The sequence below is a fragment of the Paralichthys olivaceus genome, chromosome 14 (assembly GCF_024713975.1).
Source record: "Paralichthys olivaceus isolate ysfri-2021 chromosome 14, ASM2471397v2, whole genome shotgun sequence".
Taxonomy (NCBI): domain Eukaryota; kingdom Metazoa; phylum Chordata; class Actinopteri; order Pleuronectiformes; family Paralichthyidae; genus Paralichthys; species Paralichthys olivaceus.
Genome location: NC_091106.1, coordinates 10263500 through 10285414, shown reverse-complemented (window position 1 = coordinate 10285414; position 21915 = coordinate 10263500). Strand labels below are relative to the sequence as shown.

Sequence of the window (21915 nt, the reverse complement as noted above, 5' to 3'; positions counted from 1 at the left end):
AATAAATTGCACGTTTAGCTCGATGCAACCAAACAGCTCTTTTACTGTGTTTTATTTTATTGTTATGTTTGTGAAAGTTTTTATGGCATTTCTGTATCTTGTCCTCTCTTACTACTACTTACTACTTACTCTCTAAACTAATTGCCTTCAGGATAAATAAAGTTGTATTGTACGGTTTTGTTTTGTACTGTATTGTTTTGTAAATGATGGTCATGGAAGTCATGGTTTCCACTGCATCACCCACTTAGACATGATTGGGATGATCATTTAGGCAAATTCTCTTTCCCACCACAAGGTACGTGTAGTTGCTTTTCTGGAGCCTTTGTGTGTTTATTGATGTCCACCTTGCTTTTGTTCACTGCACAAATTTAGACACGTGATAAGCAGTAAAGCCTGGGATTAAAGCCACTGATCATAGCTGCATCCCACGTTTACCAATTTCAGGGCTCACTGGGATACTTAAATGAACCGAGCCTTCATACATGTTATCAGATGGACCTGTGCAACCACTCCCACAGCATAGATACCAGAATTTTCATGCTTATATTACATTTTATTATCAAAAGAAAAACACATCTTATCCCATTATCAGTCAAAATCAGTTGTATGTTTCTTGTTGCCTTGTTGGTTATAGGTGAGCTGGCCCTCTTCTGTATGGTCATAACCCTACCGCAGCACATCAGCAGGCGCCTCCCGTGTGAGATCTTTTATTTTCGGGTCCCATCTTGATTGAATTTTCCGAGTAGTAGGCCTTCATACAATAAACGCTGGCCTTGCTCTTGCAGCAGCCCAGGGCACTCATGAGCCGATACACGTCCTTTCTGAAAGCCTTGGTGAAGATGGCGTAGAGGAAAGGGTTGGCACAGGAATTGATGGGGAAGAAGAGGACCAGTAGGATCTTGGAGTTAGTCACGGTGATGAGGGGGACTTTGAAGGCAGCAGAGATGGCAAAGAAAGAGATGGGTGCCATGCAAAGAAAATCTGTGAAGATGAGCACGGCCATGCGCTTTGCGATCTTGGTGTCAGCGCTTCTTCCGGGAAATTCAGGGTTCTTCACGGCCAGGTAGAGGAGCACGTAACAGACGCACACAACAACGAAGGCTCCCACGTTGAAGAGTAGGATAATTATGATGAAGGCTTGAGCCAGAGGAGTCTCTATATCCATGGGTAAGCACATGCTTACTTTGGTGTAACTGCTCACACCGATCAGGGGCAGCATTCCCAGCCCCAGACAGATGAGCCAACCGACCGCCATTATGCTCGCTGCCTGTGTGAGCACCAGGCGACGCTCTACCTGCAGAGCGTTGGTGATGGTGTGCCAGCGCTCCAGTGTAATGGTGGAAAGTGTGTAGACTGACAGCTCCCCGCCAAACACAGACAAGAAGCCTGCGGCGCTGCAGCCCAGCCCCGTCTGCCATTCAATCGCATGTTGACTGTAGGAACCACACGTGCGGATGTCTACAGTCGCTATCATCAGAAGGTAGATCCCAATGCAGAGGTCAGCAAAAGCCAGGTGGCACATGAGGAAGCGGGGGACCATCATCTTGCTGCGACTGGTAAACGAGACCACGAGCACTGTCAGGTTCCCTGTGATCGCCAGTATGTTGATAAACCAAATAGCCACTCTGAGAAAACTGAAACCGGCAATGTCCTCGCAGGGATTGAAAGCGTCTGCCTCAGGGGTGCAAACCAGAGTTGGTCGAGTCTGACAGAAGTCCAGCTCTGGATAGAGGAAATTCACATCCCCAGAAACTGGATCATCGAGAAACAGGTCAACATCTGAGAATAAGGGCTCATCGAAAGCTTGAGTCGAATCGGCTGAACCTCCGATCACGCGCTGAAGCCTGTTTTCAAGAGAGATGACAAAGAGAGGAAATTAAACTGATTAGTTAATCTTAGACTGAAGAATTCAGGATCAAGTTAGAACAAAGGCATGAGGCACAAGATTCTTTACCTCGCTGATGGATCGCTCTCATCACAGTATTTAGAGTCATTAGTCCAGGAAGGATTAACTGGAAAGTCCCTGGAGCAAAGGAAAGAAATAATGCAGACATGGGAACACACGTGTGGGATACTGTAGTAGTTATCGTATTGTAGATTTCTTCAATAAGCAGGATAGAACATTCTCTGAATAAAATCCTGCCTCTTACCTGAAGTAAAATTAGAGACAAAAAACAGAACAGATTTCCACAACACTTGGTGGAAGGATGGGGTATGGGTCAGGAACAAACCCACAAAATTTGGGGGCGAATCAAAAGGGTTTGTGGTTTCACTCTCTTTAACATTACGAGAAACTATTTTTTAATATTTTCACTGTTTGGTAACAAGGAAGAATTCATGGATCAGCAAAAAGATCTGGCACATAGGAAAGTGATATCTATGAGTGTGTGAAGTTTGGTGCAGTTCGACTGAGGTGATTGGAACTGGTGCAGTAGCAATGTTCCCGGTTTTCTTTGTGGAGTTTGCATGTTCTCCTTGCGTCTCCGTGGGAGTGTGTGTCCCCCCCACCACCCTTAAGGACAAGCGTTATAAATGATGGACGTTAGGCCTAGATATGCGCTCTTCTGAGTGCCATTCTAGTTACTGAAGTAGTGAATCGCAGTGAGGCTGAGATAATGCATGAACAAATCAGTCCTTGATGATCCGTGCAATGATCAGTGTGATTCACCTTTGTGCAGCCCAGCTCAGCAGAGCGCAGCAGTGACTGTTGTAGGTGAGGTGGGCCTCTCGCAGGCTCCATAGTCCCCGGAGAGGATGCAGACTTTTCAAGGCGTACGCTGACTGAGCCAACAGCACCAGGACCGACTCCAGCCCCTGTGGTGGTAACTTTGTGAGAGCTGTCGCTGAAACGTCCCTGTGACATAACAGAGTACATCAAGAATATTATGATGGAGCAGTCACATGGAGAGAGGGATGTAAGCGCCAGTATGTGAGGGTTGTATTGCACAGTCAAAATGACCATATCCACCCGTTTGGCTTGCAGCATGTCTATGGTTTGTACGGTTAATTTGACAAACATCTTCTCTTTTCCCTTCTCAAATAAATCGAGGCAAATAAATGTCACATTAAGTGGCTCCTGAGAGGTTTTACGAATATCACTTACAAGACTCCAGGGCCTGTGGCTCCTTTGAAAGCATCTCTGTGGATCACTCTGAGGTTTCGGTTGTTCTTTAACATTCTAAAGAATAAAGGGGAAGGAAAGAAAGTTTACTGATGCAAGAGGAGACACGGCTGAAATCATTCATTCAAAAAAACTCAATTTAATGTAGGAAATTACAGTTTATTTATCTTTGTCCCATTGAAGGCGTGGTCGTGTATTTCTCTGATGCCATTGTTATACAGGTTCCTGGAATCAGTCACAAGGTTATGAATAAATGTGAATAATCACCTCATTGACAAACATTTATCGCTTAAAGCGTTCTCTTGAATCACTCACATTGTAACATATTCCTTAATCATTCCAATGAAAGCGTTTGGAGGTATTTCCAGTACATGCAGGTTGTCACAGATATCCCTGCAGTAGCAAACAGCAATGTGATGTGTTCATGTTGACATGCATTTTGATTTTCCATTTGTCGTGACTTCCGCAACAGATTTACTTACAAGATGAACTCTGATTCAAGAGAATGGATAGAAGTGATGTCAGGGAAAAGTGTGATCCCAGTGTTTGATATGCTCCTATTAAAGGGAAACAGAAATCATATTGGTTTCCCTTCGATTAAAAAAAACAAATGGAAATGACTTGCTTCAGCTGTGCTTAATACAATGAGAAACAATTCTTTTAAATCTTAAATTTTATATAAATTCAGCTTGTCTCTCACAGGTAATGTAACTTGGGAAGATTGTTAAAGGTCCGTCTGCCAATGTGCATCAGATTCTTTGTGTTCTGGATTAGGCTGCAAGGCAAAATTAAATCATCAGTCAACAATAATCATCATTTTTGTTATTTCCCATAATCACAGGAGAGACTTACATTTCTGAGACGTTAGGAAGGTTGTTAAACGCCAATGTCTCGATGGTTTCCAGGGTTACGCTCTGAGCAATCTCACTGAGTACACAGCAGAAACAACATTTAAACAGTAAAGTCAGACATTTGGCTTGTCAGTGTGCAGGGTCTTCAAACAGCATGACGTGATGGGGACGTGCACTGGAACCTATTCTTTGAATCTTTGTGATGGTATATGTTTATTATACATATCCTTTATTTAACCAAGTACCATTGACATTAAAATCTCTTCTACATGAGAGACTTGGCCAAAAGGGAACAATATTAGAGAAACACTGTGTCTTCAATCTTCCAAGTACGTTTCAATACAAGCATCAACAGTGACCATAACAGCTATTTTCCCGATCCTCATTTTTCATATTTGTTCAAAATGTAAGAATTGTTTTAAACCTGATAATCCAGGGTTATGAGACTATCTCAATGGACAATAAAGAGAAGGGGGAAAAACACAAGAAAGATACTTACATCCTCTGGACTCCTCTCAAACCCTCAAAGGAATGGCTGGAAATCGTGCGCAAAGAGCAGTGAAAGAGAAACCTGGTAAGAGGATAAGCAAATGTGAATTTAGTGCAACTTCCAAGTATATCCAAGATAATGTGAGACATTTTAAGTCAGTAAAGAATAGTGGTTATACTTGTTCCTGGAGTGAGTGGGCGTTGGAGGTTTATTAGTCTCATGTTAGCCTAAAACACTTATCAGGAGAGACTCAGGGTTCTGTGATTTACCAGAGGAGAGGTAAAGTTTCTCCACCTTCAAGGTGAAAGTGACAGTCTGGTGAACTCTGTAAGTGCAGAGCTCTAATTTCCCAGAGACTCTTTACAGACGGAGAGGATACACTGCCGTGTTAAACTGTACAAGAATAACTTGACATTTTCTTCACATGCAGGGCCCTCATTCAAGTGTGGAGCTTATACAAGATATAAAGGAAATACAAACATTAGTCAGATGTTGCTGTCTTTCAGTCTGCACCACAGGTCTGTCCGCAATCTTTTATTGTGAATTAAAACAGGGAATTGAATAATGTCCAAACACCAGTGGAAATTTGTTTGAGTTGCTAAAAGAAAGGCTGCATGTTAAAGGTTTTTGCACTATGTTTAAACTACATGCATGTTAATGCCAAGGTATGTCTGATAAGATTTATTTTGATTCATGTCAGGATACCGCCAGTAAATTACTCTTCCTACCGAGGCTACAAATGCATAGAATTGTATTATTGTCAAAATGGCAGAGGTTTGGCAGCCAATCTACAATCAAATTATCTATCAAAACAGTAACAAATCTTTTCATTTGAAAATCAGAGGAGGCTGACCAACTAATCAACCTGTTGACTGTTCACTGTTCAAATAACTTTCTAACTAACAGTCTTACAATATATTGGATCCAAGATGACATAAATATGATGAATTTTTAATGTTGCATATTGTTTCATTTAAATTTAAATTCAGTGTTTAACTTTAACTCATTACTACGTGAAACCAAGAGAGTGCGTTTCAAGTGGATCTTTGCTCCGTGCGTAATTACGCACGGGATAGACTTGGTGACATAAAAAAAATTAAAATAAATAAATACATGTATTCTAGTTGTTATAATTATAGTATCAAGCATTAGGCTGGTCAGTTATCAGTCATTGATCACCCTTCAATAAACATGCACGCACTCCCTCTCAGCCTGTACTGTTGGTAAAACCATGACAGTTTTGGGAACTTACAGCCTTTTGTGTCTGTGTCCCGTCATCACAGCGGAGGCTTCGGTCACGTTGTTGCATCTGATCGTGTTGGAATGGCAGCGGCAGATCCTCGGACACAAGAACGCCGACGCACCCCTGTGTCCGTAGAAGAGTAAAACAGCCAGGAACAAGCGCACTGGCGGAGGAGTATGCATTGTTGCTGCTGTCTCAAATACGTCCACTATACTGCAACTGGACGTTTCCACCAGGGACTGAGCGTTTAGATGTGTGGCTCTTCCCTGCAGCCTCTCTGGCTCTTTGTAGCTGCAGTAGACCTTTGACGTCTCTGCCACCTTCTTATCAACTGACGCATGTTGAGTGAGCTTTATGCTTGAGTCACAGGAAAGTGAGGAACAGTTAGTTAAAAGCCAGATGTTGTTGAGGGTTGTTTTTGTCATTTGGTAGTCGGATATGACTTATAGCCAAATGCTGTTTTATAAGAGGCAGTAACAGGAATGCATTTATTTGTTAGAATAGAAGGATATAGAAGTATATCTGGGCAGTGGCAGTTATCCCTCTCAGATCTGCAGCCCTGGATTTGTGGAGGCCTGCATATTGAGTCTGGACTTTCAAAAATCTGGACGGCTCAGTCTGATGATACTTAGTCCTGACAATAGTTTAGCACAGAGACACAGAAACAACAAGCAGGATAATCATCAGAAAAAGTACAGAAAAGGATATAAAGCAATGTTTCTTCATATACAGTGCTCCAGTGATAACAAGGCAAATTATGAACATAATCAGTGTAAAGTGTTTGTACAGTGGTAATAATCTGGGTTCATCCCAAAATTTTGACTTCCTCATCCCCACTTTAATGTGACATATGGACTATTCATATATGTGCACTTTACCTTATTGGCTCGGTCTCTAAAAGTGTGCTAGAGCTGAACTGAACTAAGGTTTACTAAAACTTGACTGACATTAAGTTGAAGGGCAAAACTGTGATAATGTCCCAGACTCTTTTTATCTGAGGGATGTCATCTGCTTATAAAGTCAGGGATCATTTAGCTGTTTAAAAATTACGTTTTATTGGAGGAATACATTTTTCAGATATGTAATATATTTCATTCTATTGGCAGGCTGAGATTTAATTGTTGAGTAAAAAAATCCAAGGGGATAATATTTGGATATTCCAGTGAGCTGCTATCTTACTTTTATTTGACTATTGTGACTACATATGTTCCTCAATAACTTGTAAATATTTAGATGTCAGCTTCTGCCTTTTGTTACTAAAGTAATTAATGTAAAAAAAAACATTTTATCTATTTTCAATGTCAAGTATCACTCGACATTGAAAATAGTCAGGTGATCATTTTTCCGACTAACCAGCATCCTCCTCTACTGGCAAAGGATTTAGTGTGCGTGCGTTTTCAGTGCCACCCTTTCCTCCCAATTGTGTTGGCTCACCCTCTTGTCATAAAGTGCTCTGGGCTTAAGGCTAATTAAAATAAAGACTTCTGCTGACATACACATAAAAAGCTGCACGTCAATGACTGTGTCCCTCAAGAGGACAGAGTGACATATCACCCCTCGCTGTATCATGTGTGGCACCAGTTGTTCTGCTGATTAAGTCAAGGCAGCATTGTACAGCCTTGACACACTAGACTTTATATCACATTTAATTCTAGAAGGTGAAGATTTAAAGTGCTGATGAAGGCCTCAGGTAACACTAAGACGTGTGTAATATTTGATGGCATCCACATATACTGAAACATCAATTATTCAGCCCACATCTGCAAACTTAAAAAGTTATTTATTTAACTATTTGTGAAAAAAAGAGAGACATAACTTGTGTGGAAAAAGAAGCCATGTCAGGAGAACGTAGTGTAGTTAAATACCCTACTGTACTGACACGCCTGTCGGGTCATCTTCTTTCCACTGGGTGGCGACAAACTGACAGACAAGCAGAGAGCATAAACAAGAGGTCACGTTTGGAGATTTGAAGCAGTGGCGGATCTAGGATTTTTCTAAATCAGGGGACATGAAGGGGCCACAATTACATACACAAAGGGGCCAATTATATGTCCAGCATCTGTGCACAGCTCCGGATTCAGTGAGGTGCACGTTTAAGTAATTCTCAAACATAGTCTTTATAATTTGTATTGTTTTGATCTTATATCTTTACATATGTAGTATGTATACCTATCTATCTATCTATCTATCTATCTATCTATCTATCTATCTATCTATCTATCTATCTATCTATCTATCTATCTATCTATCTATCCGTGCCTTGTTCAAGCACATTTTGTAGAAGCACACACATTCAGCATTGATAACTAATAGCAATAGTACTACTACTACTACTTCTACTACTACTACGGATAGGAGCACTTCAGGGGACAATCAGATTTCAGTCAGTTTACAAACTGAAACATAATACCAGTGAAAACGTTATAGCTATTTCCCTTATCAGTCTAACAGAAATGTGTGAAATATTTTTAGTGTGTCCGACTGGTTCATATAGATAAAAAAAAATCGGTGTTTATTTTCCAAATGAATTAGATTGATTATTGTAAGACTGTCACATACAAAATTACTTTTGGTTGTAGTTTCGTAATTACATTATTTCCGACAGCACTGAAAGGCAGCACGACGGTTACGTCTCCCTCCTGCGCTGATCTGCGGTCAGTGTGCGACGTTGCTCCGCAGAGTTAACTCAACCTGTGGGCGCGGACAAACCGATCCCGGGTCAGCTCTGACAGAAAAGCGTCGTACAGGAAGTCAGAGTGGCTGCTGGTAACTGCTGCGGTGTGAAGTTGTAGATGAGCGGACGAACAGCGAGTAAAGTCACAGAAGATCAACCCGAGCCCGCTGTTCTCTGAACTGTTTCCCTCCAGCGATGGACAAACTTCGTCGAGTGCTGAGCGGCCGAGAGGACAACGAGGAGCTGGGTCTCACCGCTCAGGTAGCGCCTGGACGACAGCCTCCAATGCTAACGTCGTGCCAATGGAGAAAACTTCATAAAAACCAGCTCTGTGTTTGTGTCTTTAACCCAGCTTACACTCACAGTTCCTGTGTGTGTGTCTGACATTAGTGTTTCTGTTGTTTTACTTCCTTCTATCTGTTCTCTGCCAGTTACATTGTCACTTAACGACAGTTGACAGTGAGCTAGCTGTCCGTTTTAAGCTAGCTGTCACGTTCTTGTGTATGATTTAATGAAACGTTTTTGCTTGTTTATTTGTAATTTCTTTTACACGCGTTCACGCTGAGAAGGAAACGAGGTAAGGTGAAGACTTGGACCTTGTTGTGTTGTTATGTGAAATGGTGCTACTTGTTATTTTTAAGTTGAATCAATGCTGCCCTGTGTCCTGAGGTCACGCTGTAGCTGGGTGTAGTAGTAGGTTGTCTCCAGCCAACATGGTGTAAATCATGTGTAGGAAGCTCGTTGGTGTTTGTGCAGGTCTTGTGACATCCTCTCATTGTTCTCTCCAGGTCCTTGATGCCTCCACTCTCAGCTACAGCACCAGGGTGAAATGGTTTGTCATATGCTTTGCTGGAGGCATCCTGTGCTCAATACTCGTGAGTGTCTCTTCCTGTAAAACTCTTTGCAGGAATGTTTTACGATACAATTCTGCTACCCTTCCAGATAATATTTCTGATACTTGGCTTTTGCATATTGGCCGATAGGGAACACCGATACAATACCAGTGCAAAAAAAACAAACAATACAAATATTATTTTATTTTATCCTGTATAAAAGTAATTATTGCTATCATTAGCTGTGTTCAAACACGCACTGAACTCTGGATAATCTCCTGAAATTCTCTAGAGGGGTTGTATGTGAGGACTTCCTAGTGAGAGACTCTGGAATTAATCCAGAGTTTCTCCTTCCAGCCCGCTCCGGAGATTGTCTGAATTATCCGTGATGTGAGAACACATTAGGACATCCTCAGGAGAATTCACAGGGAGTGAGTGGGTGTGTTTAAAACCTTTCTGCCATGCAATGGATGGAGATGTTTGTGTTGTTGTGAACCTGTTGACCAGAGAATCTCCTGCTGCATTCTTCATATGTGAAAGGCAAAGTTGGCAGTTAATTTCTCAAATTGGCTATTGTTGTATGGCCTGGCTTTTGAAAAACCAATGCATACAGGGTAGGATATATGGAACTTATCATTTAGTTTGACTGTCATAACTGAAAAAGAATATAAATATATAAATCTAGGAATAAATACTGCCTTTAAATAGCTATAAAAATGAAGCCACTGCCATCAAGACGGATTCTTGTTTTCTTGCATGACTTGCAGATGAAAGTGATTGACACATCACTTGTGCAACATTGACACATAGGAGCTGCTTTATGTCACAGAAAGGTTCAGGTTGTAGTCTTACAGTTGAGATGACAGGAAGTCGCTTGCTGTTTGCACTGAAGCCAGCACGTGGTTGTAATTCACACTGACAAAACCCCAACACAAGTTCTCTGTGGAGGCCTGCTGGAGATCTCTGTGCATCTGAACAACTGAACAACTCATAATCTAAAAGACTCATTGTGTCTCTTCCCTTCACGCATTTTCAAACGTGACTCAGAGTGCGTCACCACTCTCTCCCCTGAGAGTTGTTCATCTAGTCGACATGTTTGTGGATTTTAATATAATCAAGCCATTGATTCTTTAACACAGCCCTGTGGTATTTTAGCACAAGGGTGATCCCATAATATCTAGTTTTGTTTCAGTAAGACCATAGAAGAGCTAAAGGAATGCCTTTTTTACAGCACAAAATAAAGAAATATGTAACCCTTTTAATTTTTATTTAGACTAATTTAAGTTCATTTAAGGTTTAATTTGTCTGTTACCTCTTAGTGAATGTGTGGTGACATTTTTATGTGTAGCTGATGGATTCTTTTGTTTTAACAGGGCTCAGCATTGTTGTTCCTTCCAGGTGGAGTCAAGCTTTTCGCTGTCTTCTACACAATAGGGAATATCGCAGCTCTTGCCAGGTAAGTCCATCTGATGTTTGGCTGGTCTGAGTTCTAACTTGGTGCTATTTACAGTATTACTCACCAGTGTGAGGCACAGCCAGAATCACAACAAATAATGCAGATTAATACGCAACAACACACCTTATTAAAGTCATCTTTGGCAGGGATACACATTTCTCCAAGTTTTGCTTTGAAGCTGTATGTTAACAAGAAACATCAAGTAATCATTCTAGTAATTTACTGTCTGACCACCTTTTGTCCAGGGTTTGTAGCTTGTTGCTTCAGGAACCATGAGTTTTTCATTCTGATGTATTGATTATAATAATAATATATTGATGACAAACAATTGCATCCATCATCTCAGCTTATGGCTAAAATCATAATTTCAATGATTTAAACAAATCAGTGTTCATTATTTTATAGCTTCAATTGCTGCCTTTGTGATCACATTTACATAGTAAACCCAAACATAAAGACTGCTTCATAAAAAGGTCACATAAAAAGGGTGATAACCCATCTAGTTGTAAAACTGGGCTCGCTCACAGACTACATAGACAGTACTCATTCACTGCATTTAGACTAGAAGATGGTGTAAGTGCAGCTGCCTTTCTATCTAATAAGCAGAGACTGTTAATCCCTACATGAACCACAGAAACTACTTAGACATGTTCATCTCTGAACAGGGATTGCACTATTTAATGCAGAAGGGAAAGGCACTCAAATCACATATGGAGATTATTGCATGTTGTTATCCTGATTATTATTATGAGATTAATTCCACTCAATTATATGTGGCGTGAAAGTCATTGGGATAAATAGACAATGGTCACAGGGGAGAGCAGTCGCTGTCTCTTAACCGTTTGTTTCGCCAGCAATCTCTATGAGAAGATCAGTGTTTGCTCACTAATGTAAGTATTTTGTACAAGTGTATAAGCTAAATTATATCAGGTGGCATCTAATTATTATTTTTACATTATTGTAATTTGCACAAAGCCAGTCTTTAGAATAATAAAGCTTTTATTCTAAAATCAGTCTGAAAGTTTCCTTTTTGTAGAGCGCCATTTATGCAGCCAGGCTCTATAGGATCAGACTTTGTGCTACACTGACATTTAAACACTTTCTTATCCCTATAGCTGTTGTAATACAATGGTTAATTAAGATTTGACTGTTTTCCTCACTAGATAGCATCACCTGACTGGATTTTAAAACATCATAAATGATTTAATCTAGATAATCCAAGGTGTAACCCTAATCATGACGTCTTGGATACGGTTAAGAGACAGTGAACCACTGAAGAGTCTGCTTTCAGACAGGGTGGTCTCTGTTTTCAGATATCATGTGTCAAGATAGTTTCGATGCATCAAGAAACAGGGTCATCTTCTGCTCTCATAGCCCAGGTCAACCAACCATATACAGATGACTGATTTCCTTCCCTCTATTGCCAGCAGCAGCATTTGTGTGTGTGTGTGTGTGTGTGTCTCTCTCGCACTGAGTTGAAAAAAGCAGCCATCCCTCTCAGTGGACCAGTAGAAAGAGCCTGCATCAACGTACACTACTCTTGTGTCTCATCTAACAGATGTGACACTCCGCAGACTCCCTCTACCCACACAGCGCCTCAGAGCTTTGTGCCTCATCAGCGGGGAAAGCCTTTGTGTTGTTACAGTTACTTGACGTCATACATGCATCATGTAGGAGGTTTTAAATGTGTCATTGTGGCGTCGGCCATGAAATATTTACCCCTCCTAATAACTGCAACATGTAGTGTAAAATCCATTATGCAGGCCAGACAACTCCGTGCTCAGCAGAGATTTGATTGTGTTTGTGTCAGTGTGTATACACATACTGTAAATTAATATTCTGAAATCCACCTAGATGATGAGGTTATTTATTCTCTAATGATAATATGTATATACATAATATCTGACCCCAGATATCGAGTTTTGTGAACAATGATTGTTATAGCTGACAAGGGTGACGACGTTTGTTATAATGTATGAAAACCTTGTATATGTGACAAAAAAAGTGGCCTGGCTCAAATACATACAGAGAACGAATGCCATAGAGCTGAGTTTATTGTCTAGTTTGACAGTCATTTCTCAAAAATATAAATCTAGGAATATTTATGAAATAGCTGATAAAAATAAGACTTTTAAAGGTTCAGTGTGTAGAATTTAGTGACATCTAGTGGTGAAGTTGCATATTGCAGCTGAATACCCCTCACCCTCCCCTTCTAATCATGAAAGAGAACCAGTGGTAGCCTTCAGTTGTCGTAAAAGTTAAGTTTAGTTTGTCCAGTCTGGGCCACTGTAAAAACATTGCAGCCTCCGTAGAGAGGACCTGCTCCTGATTTAAATATGAAGGGCCCATTCGAAGTTAAAGAAAACAATTCATACAATTGAGATGAAACACACTGGTGAAAACATTACTAGGATTATTTTATATTGAATTGCTGCCAATAGATCCCTTTCACCTAAATCTTACACACTGAACCTTTAAGTAGTGCCAATCTTGAAGCTGAAATCTTGCACATGGTACATGTTGCCATTTTGTGTAAATGCTGACAAGTTAGTTCTTACTAACCCTAAACTAAAGGAGCCAACTTCTCCATACTTGGCTGTAGCAGTAGAAGAAGTGATTTCCAGGAAAAGAAAATTGCAGTGTTATGTGGTTTAACCAGATATACTTTGAGAACCTTGTATTGAAGCATTACATAGATTTGTGTAATAACCGATGCCTAACCTGGCATTTTCCGCAGTATCAGAGAGGTTTCTGATGCTTGTATCGACATTGTAATATCTCTCACAAATTCCTGGGCTATAATTTTTAATGATGTGTCAAAAGGCTCACACACAACCACATGTTTTTTGTTCTTCTAAAGCACCTGCTTCCTGATGGGACCACTGAAACAGCTGAAGCGCATGTTTGAACCAACACGACTGATAGCCACCATTGTTATGCTGGTAAATACTGTTTTTTGTGTTTTACTGTCACTTTAAAATCTTATTATACATCAGTGGATATTTATACATCTTTAAGTTTATGTTGAGAAGTATCTGACTTTACTGTAAAGCCTAGTTTATGCTTCTGCGTCGCGTCGACGCGGACCCCTACACCGTAGCCTGACGCGCGCCTCCAAAAAATCCTAACTACACGACGCGTTGACGCGGACCGCAAGCGCTGTGATTGGTCCGCTCAGAACGTAAGTTCCGGCAGTTGCTTTTCCGGTCTTTCTTCCTCGTCGTAAAAACCACCTCCGCAAACGTCTTCTCTGTCGCCTGCGCTTCAACATTTGCAATATGAGCATTTGTTCTTCAATATTAATGAGCTCCAACAACAAATACAGCTGCTGCACCTCGGTCGCCATTGTTTACTGTTGTTTACTTTACGGAAGAAAAAGCGAGGATTCGGCTATAACCACACAAACACACAGCTACACCCCCTAGCGGGTGACATTTTATTTACGGTGAATTTGCCTTCACCTTCCCTTAAAAGGACCGACTGTATTAAAAGGCCAGGTTCAGTTAAATGTCTGTTACTCTTCACCTTCAGGTCTTAAAGGATTGGGACGATAAAGTGACTTATCTCGACACTTGTAGTTTTCTGTCAACACATTGGCTGAGACTCTTACAATTACTGTCAAATGTGGGATCGTAGACAACCTAAAACCATACTGTAACATTTCCTTTCTTCTTCCACCAGCTCTGCCTTGTCTTAACTCTTTGTGCAGTGTTTTGGGTAAGAAGATAATACATTGCTTGTAACTATATATTCATCATTGTTTTAATGCAGTGTGTTAAAATACCAGAATAACCGCTGTTTTATTTTACAGTGGCACAAAAAGGGGCTGGCTATCATCTTCTGTATTATGCAGTTTTTGGCAATGACGTGGTAAGTGTGTGTGTCTCTGAGCCATCTCTCTGCTGTACTGTACTTCAGCTGTTGATTAATTGACTCATCACTCACACCTACTCAGATACAGTAGTCCTTCCGTGATGGAGAACTTTGCTCCAGCTGCTTTGGCTCGTATTAAATGCTCATGAGTTGAGATAATCACACTGCTGATGCTTTAATCTGCCTTACTCCCTTTGACATGTGCACGACAGTACTATACAAGGTTCTACTTATACAGTCATTGTCACACTGCACATTCAACCAAACGTAACCTGAAATCCCCTTTGTTTGAGGGGAAATTCATATTTTTAACTCAAGACTATACAGAGTAAATGTCATATCATATAAGTTTAATATGTTGATAATAAGAATCTCATATGATAGAATATGATTTCAAAAAAATCATTTCCTCTGATCAGTCAGTGATGTGTGCTTCAGATAGGTTTGTGGTGTTGTGATAAAACTGGTAGGTAGGTCATGCCAGGTGCCATAGTAGGTCGATATATTTTTGGCCTTTAGATTTATTGCCAGAAATTAATGTCGTCCTACTTGTGCTGTTAATGCAGCTCTTTCTGTGGTCATTACCACCACTAAATCCACAGATAAATGGTCCAGTGAAAATATACAAATGCAAGCCTGAACTTGTATCAATATATAAATGTGTAGAAGAGAGTTCAGTAAGTGCTTAAGTTCTACATAGATTAGACCAGAGCGCTTGTCACCTGTTCATGAAATTTATATTGACGCATGTTCAAATCGCACCAAACTCAACACTGCACTTCTTTTGGTCCTTAAAAATATGCATGCCAATTGTGAAGCTGATAAGATGAACAGTTCTTGAGATATGCATTCCACTTACAGACAGAGAGATTTCTACAATTAGAAGATAGATAGATGCAAGCTGTATCTTAGGGTTTTGGTTTGTCGGTGGGACAAGACAACACATGACCTTTATCTCTGATTGTCATTTCTGTCCATTGTGTGACTTTTTTCAGATAAAACAATTATGGAATATTAAAAATCTGAACTATTGGTTGCTGTCCACACTACTTTTAAACTGTTTTAAATTAGTCTTTTTGACCACCTGACTTAGACTAAAGCGCGTAAAATAATGGGGTCAGTGGGGTTAAGTTGCAGCACAGCAGTGAATAATGAGACCTGTGAGTGATGTGCATGTGCATGTTGGCACTTGTATGTTCATGAATTTAAGCATATTTGCACAGCAGTTACAAAAGCGTTTAAGTGAGTGAATGTGCCTGGAAACGCAAACAGTAGAGATTCCAAGGAACGGACAGTTTCAGTGCATCAGTGAGCAAGACTGTCACTGACGACGCTGCTTTTGCACCTACATGTACATTCATTTCCGCCCTGCCTGCGTTCTCAGAGGCTTCGCCATGGCAACCACAAGTCACACATCCCAGACTCATTCATAACAGACCGGGGGCATAGTGCGTTCCCACGTCTGTGTGAAGGTTGTTCTGTTATAAGCCATCGACCCATATTCAAACCTTTTTTATACAGCCTGTGTAAAGCATACAAAAACGTAATGAAATAAGTTCTTCTATCTCCCTTTTATCTGCCTTCATTCCTGTTATGAAGATGCCTCATTATGCCGCCTTTACTCGTTTACACTGAACCGAACAAGCCAGCGTTGTGTTTAATTCTGTTTCCTCAATTGTGTTGTTGCCTCCATCTTAGTGATTATGATAAGGTTAAAGGAAACAGATCAATGGGGAAACAGACTTTGTCACAACACCAACATGCTATCTGAAATCATACAGCAGTATGTTGGATTGTCGGGTTCAATGCAAACAGGTAAAGGTGACATAACAAGGGGTCTTCTATGTAGCAGGATCTCTGTATAATACAGGCTAGAGTGGTGGGCAAAGTCCAGTCCTCAGGTTTAATTCTGTCAAGGCACCATATGACACTGAGACTCAACTGGTTGATACTAGATGAGTGTATAGAGCATGGCAGACAGTAGGACATTTAATAACAAAACATTGTGTTTGATTTTTCTTGTTGAGGTTACTTTGTCTAGACAGAACATGAACTTAAAGTGTTTACCGTACTTAATTGACTCAGAAGGAACAGATGAAGGTTTCCTGTTAACCGCTGTTCGATTAAGATGACAGTCATGCTCAGTCTTGGGCTGTAGTTAATAATTCAACTGCTGCACCAACATTCCTCACATATTTCAAATACATCATGTGTCTGATCAGGGGCTTTTTAAAGCTAAACTTAAGTTGCGACTACGATACAGATTATCGTTTGTATTAGACACGGTGTCTGTCTACAGTCTGTCCACTTCATTCTTCATCATGTTTGGTTAATCTCCTCACTGAGCAACATCAGAGACCCTTCAGTCCAATGATTTACTGCCTGGTGGAGCATTAAACACATTTTACATTTTGGTTTGTTGCTCATGAAATAGCAAAGTCCTCAATCTATGTTGGAGACTTCTTTCTATGTGGAGGGAGGGGTTTTTTTCCGCTTTTAATCTCACAGACGTCACATCATCCCATAATACAGACAAGCATTATCATAACAGACTGAAACTCATTTCAAGTTAACATCCTGGAATTTCTAATGATACCAGATATGTCATGTTGAATTACAGAAAAATGGATCCATAGTGATGGACTATCTATGTAACAGTGCAGCCAAATAATGGTGTCTTGTAAATATTTAATTGAAGTGGATACGCTGAATAAAATATTATTCAACTGAGAAACCAAATAATACTAATGTAAGTGTATTTTAAAATTTTCTTAAGCCTTTGTTTAACCTGCTCAGCTTCATAATACAGAATAATAATACTGTAAGTTGCCTTTAACACTAACAATTATGTTTTGAATTTTCTCTTTCAGGTATAGCATCTCTTACATTCCATTTGCAAGGTAAGACAAGATGATTTATGTTTTGTCTGCATTTACCTCAGATAATGAATATGTCCTTTATCTCATGTTCATTTGGTTATGTTGCTTTCTGATTTAAAGCAGCATTGTGTTTGCCAACTGTCAAATCCAAACTCGAAACAAATAGGAGGCTGCGTATTAGCAGAATATTTTAGTGTCCCTCACAAGATTTTACACTCTTTGGTCCCTTCCCCCCGTGCCACCATCAGAACGGCCATCGGACATGCCAGAACAATTCTTGGTGGGTTACTGCGTCAGTCGGCGAGTGGACCATTAAATAATATGTTATGTTTTTACCAGACTCTCTGTTTACACAGGATTCAGGGTGAGCCTGAGAATCTCATCCTCACGTTGAGCTAATATTAACTATTAGCTTGATTAAATATTACGTCGGCGTAGGGCAGTTGTTGACATGTGGCTACACCTGCATGAATTAGGCAACAATATTTTCCATGCACTTTAAATATGATTATGTAAATGAGCCATCCAAGAAACCAATTGCTGTCAATGAAATCTTAAATAATTTACCTAACATTTATGTCTTGGTAATGTGCTGCATACTAATGCCACTGTGTCGCCTCACACAGAAAACATGAGGGCAAACCATCGGCGACTCTTCAATGAAAACATGTTTTTATTTACCTCCCAACACTGTTTGCCTCCACCATATGGCTGTAATCCCCCCCTACGACTAGTGCAGGCTCTGCGTCAAACAAATGGCAGCTTGTTGTTTCTCACTCTGCGCTGAAGCGCTGTGATATTATTTGCTTTATCCATAATATCTAAAGGAAATCTCTCTCTCTCTCCCCCCCCCCATGAAGCTTTTATATTAGTTGTTGAAAGGCTTATGTTAAGCTTCATAGGCACAATACAGAAACTAAACTCCAATATGTTGTGGTGCCAAAAAATACCAGAATAAAAAATTGTGTTCCTCACAGGTCACTTGGTTTGGATCATACACAGTTTAGAACCAGATAACCTTGAAAAAATGCAGGTATTGGTTTTGTAATTTCTTTAGAGTGTACCACAGAATTTTAAATAAAAGACTATAATTGCACATGGTACAGTGCTTACCCCCGCCAAGGCACAACAGTCCTCTTATGAAGCCACATTTAAATTCACTAGCTCTAATGAACATCAGTGCCCTAAAAATGCTTTATTTGAAAATGTTTCAAAAGAAAGCAGGGGATAAACTCCTGCATCTGCACCAAAATTTGAGAGTTTCTTCCCTGACCCATACTGCATCCTTCCACCAAATTTTCGTCAAGAGATTTTTTGGTACTCTTGCTAACAGACACACAAACATGCAAACACAGATGGAAACATAACCTCCATGGTGGGGTTAAAAAAAAACCCCTATGCTCAGGTATTGACTTCTCCAATTGTCCCATAAGGACTACCACCTCAGTGTTTTCCTCAAACCAAGTACGAGGTGTGATGTTGTTTTGTCAGTCCAGCTGTAAGCAGGGTTATGACTCATTTGGTGAGAGGTCCCGAGCCCCCGTGCAGCCCCCACAAAGTGCCTTGTGTATTTGGGCAACCCTATAATCCATTCTGACAGCTGAGAGACATACTATAACACCCCAGAGCAACCCCTCCCCCAACACAAACGCTAACGACAACACAAAGCCGAGACAAAGACCTTTTCCCTGTTCACTCTTCAAAAACCAAATTCCTATGGAGAAATGTAAATTTGACTGCTAGTTTCTGGGGCTGACTATTGAAATCCCAGTTATTTGTTTTGTTGGTGCTTTGTTATTATATTTCTTCATTTATTTTCAACATATTATCCTCTTCTCCTTTTAAGCTTCTTACTTTAATCCATTTTTCATTTAATTTAGATTTTATCGTTTAGCTCTCTTTTGTTTGCCATGTTGGGACAGCGCCAAGGCCTTTATTTCTTGGGTGACACATAAAAAAGCATTAGACACCTCTCATCCCTGTCTGTGGTCAGAGAAACTGTGATACCTGGCGGGTCACAACACCACATGGCCCATTGACTTGATCCTTTAATGTATTTTACCTTGTTGCCTATTTATAACCTCTCATACCCATGCCAGACCTGAGGTACTAAAACCTGCTGCATGTGCACTTCCCACACTCCTTTAAAGCTGCTGTTTCTCTGATATTTAATCTGAACTGGGGGAAAAGTCTCAGAGACTGATCGTTTATTCATGCAGCTTTTTTGGTGGGGGAAGCAAAAATAGCATCAAACCTCCAGTGATTATATAAAAGAACAAAAAAAACCTGCGTGCTGTATTGCAGGACAATGTGAGGATTCTGGTGCTGAGTGATTTAAACGCTGGAGGGGCTAAACTAGAGCGTCGGAAGGAGCCAGTCTCCTGTCCGTTCACCGACCTCCCCTCCTCCACCATCTCAGGCTACACCCCTCCACCACCACTTCTCCTTTTAACCTTGACGGGCTTCACACCTCCTCCACAGAAATTTGACTGTGGCTGCAAGCGAAGTCTGCATAGCAACACACTGATGGCAAGAGCACACGGTGTGAAGGGAAACAAGAGAGCAGGCATCGGTCCGCGGTTGCCATGACAATTGCTCCTATTGCATCATCCCTCAGCACAGACTACCTGGAGAGGGAGAGCTCCCCATCACTCTGAACATGTGGTGCTTCCCCCACCAAAGCACTCACTTATTCATGACGAGCCCCACCCAAATCATCGTAACAAAGAGGGAATATGGCTTTTTTGTCTCTTTTAATTTTACATGCATGACCACATTTAGCCTCCACTAGTTATATTTTTTCCTGGATAATTTTAGATTAATACTCAACCTCCCCAACCATCCTTTTTCTTATATTTTTCTTGATTTCATTGGTTATAATGCTGCAATTTGTTCTAAACATTTTCTCCACTTTTTCTTTTTTCCACAGGGATGCTGTGATGAAATGCTTCACAACTTGTCTGGGTTCATGATTTCCTTTTGAAGACTGGTCCTAATATGCAAACTGCAAAAACAGTTGCTCTGTGTAATATAAATCCATCTTGTTTATGCACTTTATCTCCAAATTTTTACTGTGGCTATTTCATGCTGTGAATTTTCCCTTAGTTTTAGAACTACCCAAAGTTCATATACAACAATTATTAGAAGGTTATCAGTCTTCTGCCCTTGATTTGAGAGAAATTAGTGCCTTTAATGCTTAATATATATTCCTATATTTTCTGAGAATTTTATACCATTCTATGCAGGGAAATGATTAAGATTTTTCTATACATTGTAATTTGCAACACAAGTGCCTTAACATTGTGTGTACACAGATCTGTTGACATATTGACCAACCATACATATTTACATCTTTTACAGTGTGAACTTCTATTTCATTTTTGGATTTTTAAAGAATGTAATAACTTCTGCCACATAATCATCATTAAAGCACATTGTCTTTCTGTTTCCTCTGAGACACTGATGTATAAATAGGCTCTCACGTGCTATTCCTTGTTTATATATGATCATTTTCCCTGAGGCTCTGCTCCACTGATGATGCACTGGGCTGTATGATATCTGCTGCTCATTTAATGTTTTTTCTCTTCAGTTAAAGAGATTAAAAAAAAGCCACCGCTCCTGTCTAATCTGTTAGTCTTCAATGTGCATTTTAATACACCTGCCCCCCATCGCCACCCCCCACCCAGCAAATTACATTAAAATAGCTCCTCATTTTTAAATTTGATTTCCTGCCAGATGTAGCGATGACCCAGTTAATTACGCTTTCCTGAGCATTGTGATCTTGACGTGACCTAATAACCCAGTATAGCTTGTATCGGGTCCCCCACATTACTGTGGCACGATGGCGTATAGCCTTTGAGGATGCGGTTGTCATGACAACCTCTCCTCCGGAAGATTCATAACCTTTGTCTACCCCCCGTCTGTGGTGCAGATGTTCACATTATCCTGATGAGAAGGAATGCTTTGTTGTATGTCTTGGACTGGCACTTGGACAAAAATATAAAACCACATTTTTGGTTTTCACAGGGAAAAGAATGAAAAACATTTTTACATCAGTCTGTGCAAAACAAAACTCTAATGCATCCTATCACCCGGTGCATCAGCTGCATATTTTGCCCTGAAACATGCCTTAAGGGTTTCTTTGTACTCCATGTGACTAAACAACTGCATTTTTGCTGTTGTGCAGCCCCCACACAGTTTCTTTAGAAGCTTGTGTAACGCGGTGATGGATTAACACAGACAAAATCTCCCTTCAGTACTACTTGTTAAACTAACTTGGCAGAGACCCAGCAAATCCCTCTCGTAGTAATCTTAGGGATAAAATAATTCAGTTGAATGGAGGGACTGCTGTTGTTTTTGTGATCTGTTTTCTTAACCCATAATTTTTCGATTACGCCAAAGTTTTGAGGACGAAGGGGACGTGTTCCCTGACCTTGGCAATCTGTCAGTGTTCCTACTGTTGCCTCTTCATTACATGTAATCCATTCTTATGTCA

At 40.4% G+C, this 21915-nt stretch overlaps 2 protein-coding genes across 3 annotated transcripts; one reads left to right on the top strand and one right to left on the bottom strand.

Annotated features, from left to right (window-relative positions):
- Positions 1-532: 532 nt before the first annotated feature.
- Positions 533-8436, bottom strand: lhcgr (luteinizing hormone/choriogonadotropin receptor). Of its 2 annotated transcripts, XM_069539081.1 has the most exons (13): positions 8297-8436; positions 7571-7625; positions 5715-6339; positions 4472-4543; positions 3974-4048; positions 3822-3896; positions 3604-3678; positions 3437-3514; positions 3278-3346; positions 3104-3178; positions 2669-2854; positions 1955-2023; positions 533-1844 (listed from the first exon to the last, which is right to left on the bottom strand). In XM_069539081.1, the coding sequence occupies exons 3-13, from the start codon at positions 6128-6130 to the stop codon at positions 680-682; spliced, it is 2355 nt and encodes a 784-aa protein (XP_069395182.1). In that variant the 5' UTR covers positions 6131-6339; positions 7571-7625; positions 8297-8436; the 3' UTR covers positions 533-679. The 2 variants fall into 2 exon arrangements, with proteins under 2 accessions (XP_069395182.1, XP_019952217.2); XM_020096658.2 differs by lacking the exons at positions 7571-7625; positions 8297-8436 and having other exon boundaries at positions 5715-6600.
- On the top strand, positions 8299-20891 carry sft2d1 (SFT2 domain containing 1). Its single transcript, XM_020086643.2, has 8 exons — positions 8299-8640; positions 9168-9254; positions 10586-10668; positions 13529-13610; positions 14350-14385; positions 14480-14538; positions 17412-17441; positions 20350-20891. The coding sequence occupies exons 1-8, from the start codon at positions 8575-8577 to the stop codon at positions 20390-20392; spliced, it is 486 nt and encodes a 161-aa protein (XP_019942202.1). The 5' UTR covers positions 8299-8574; the 3' UTR covers positions 20393-20891.
- Positions 20892-21915: the final 1024 nt, after the last annotated feature.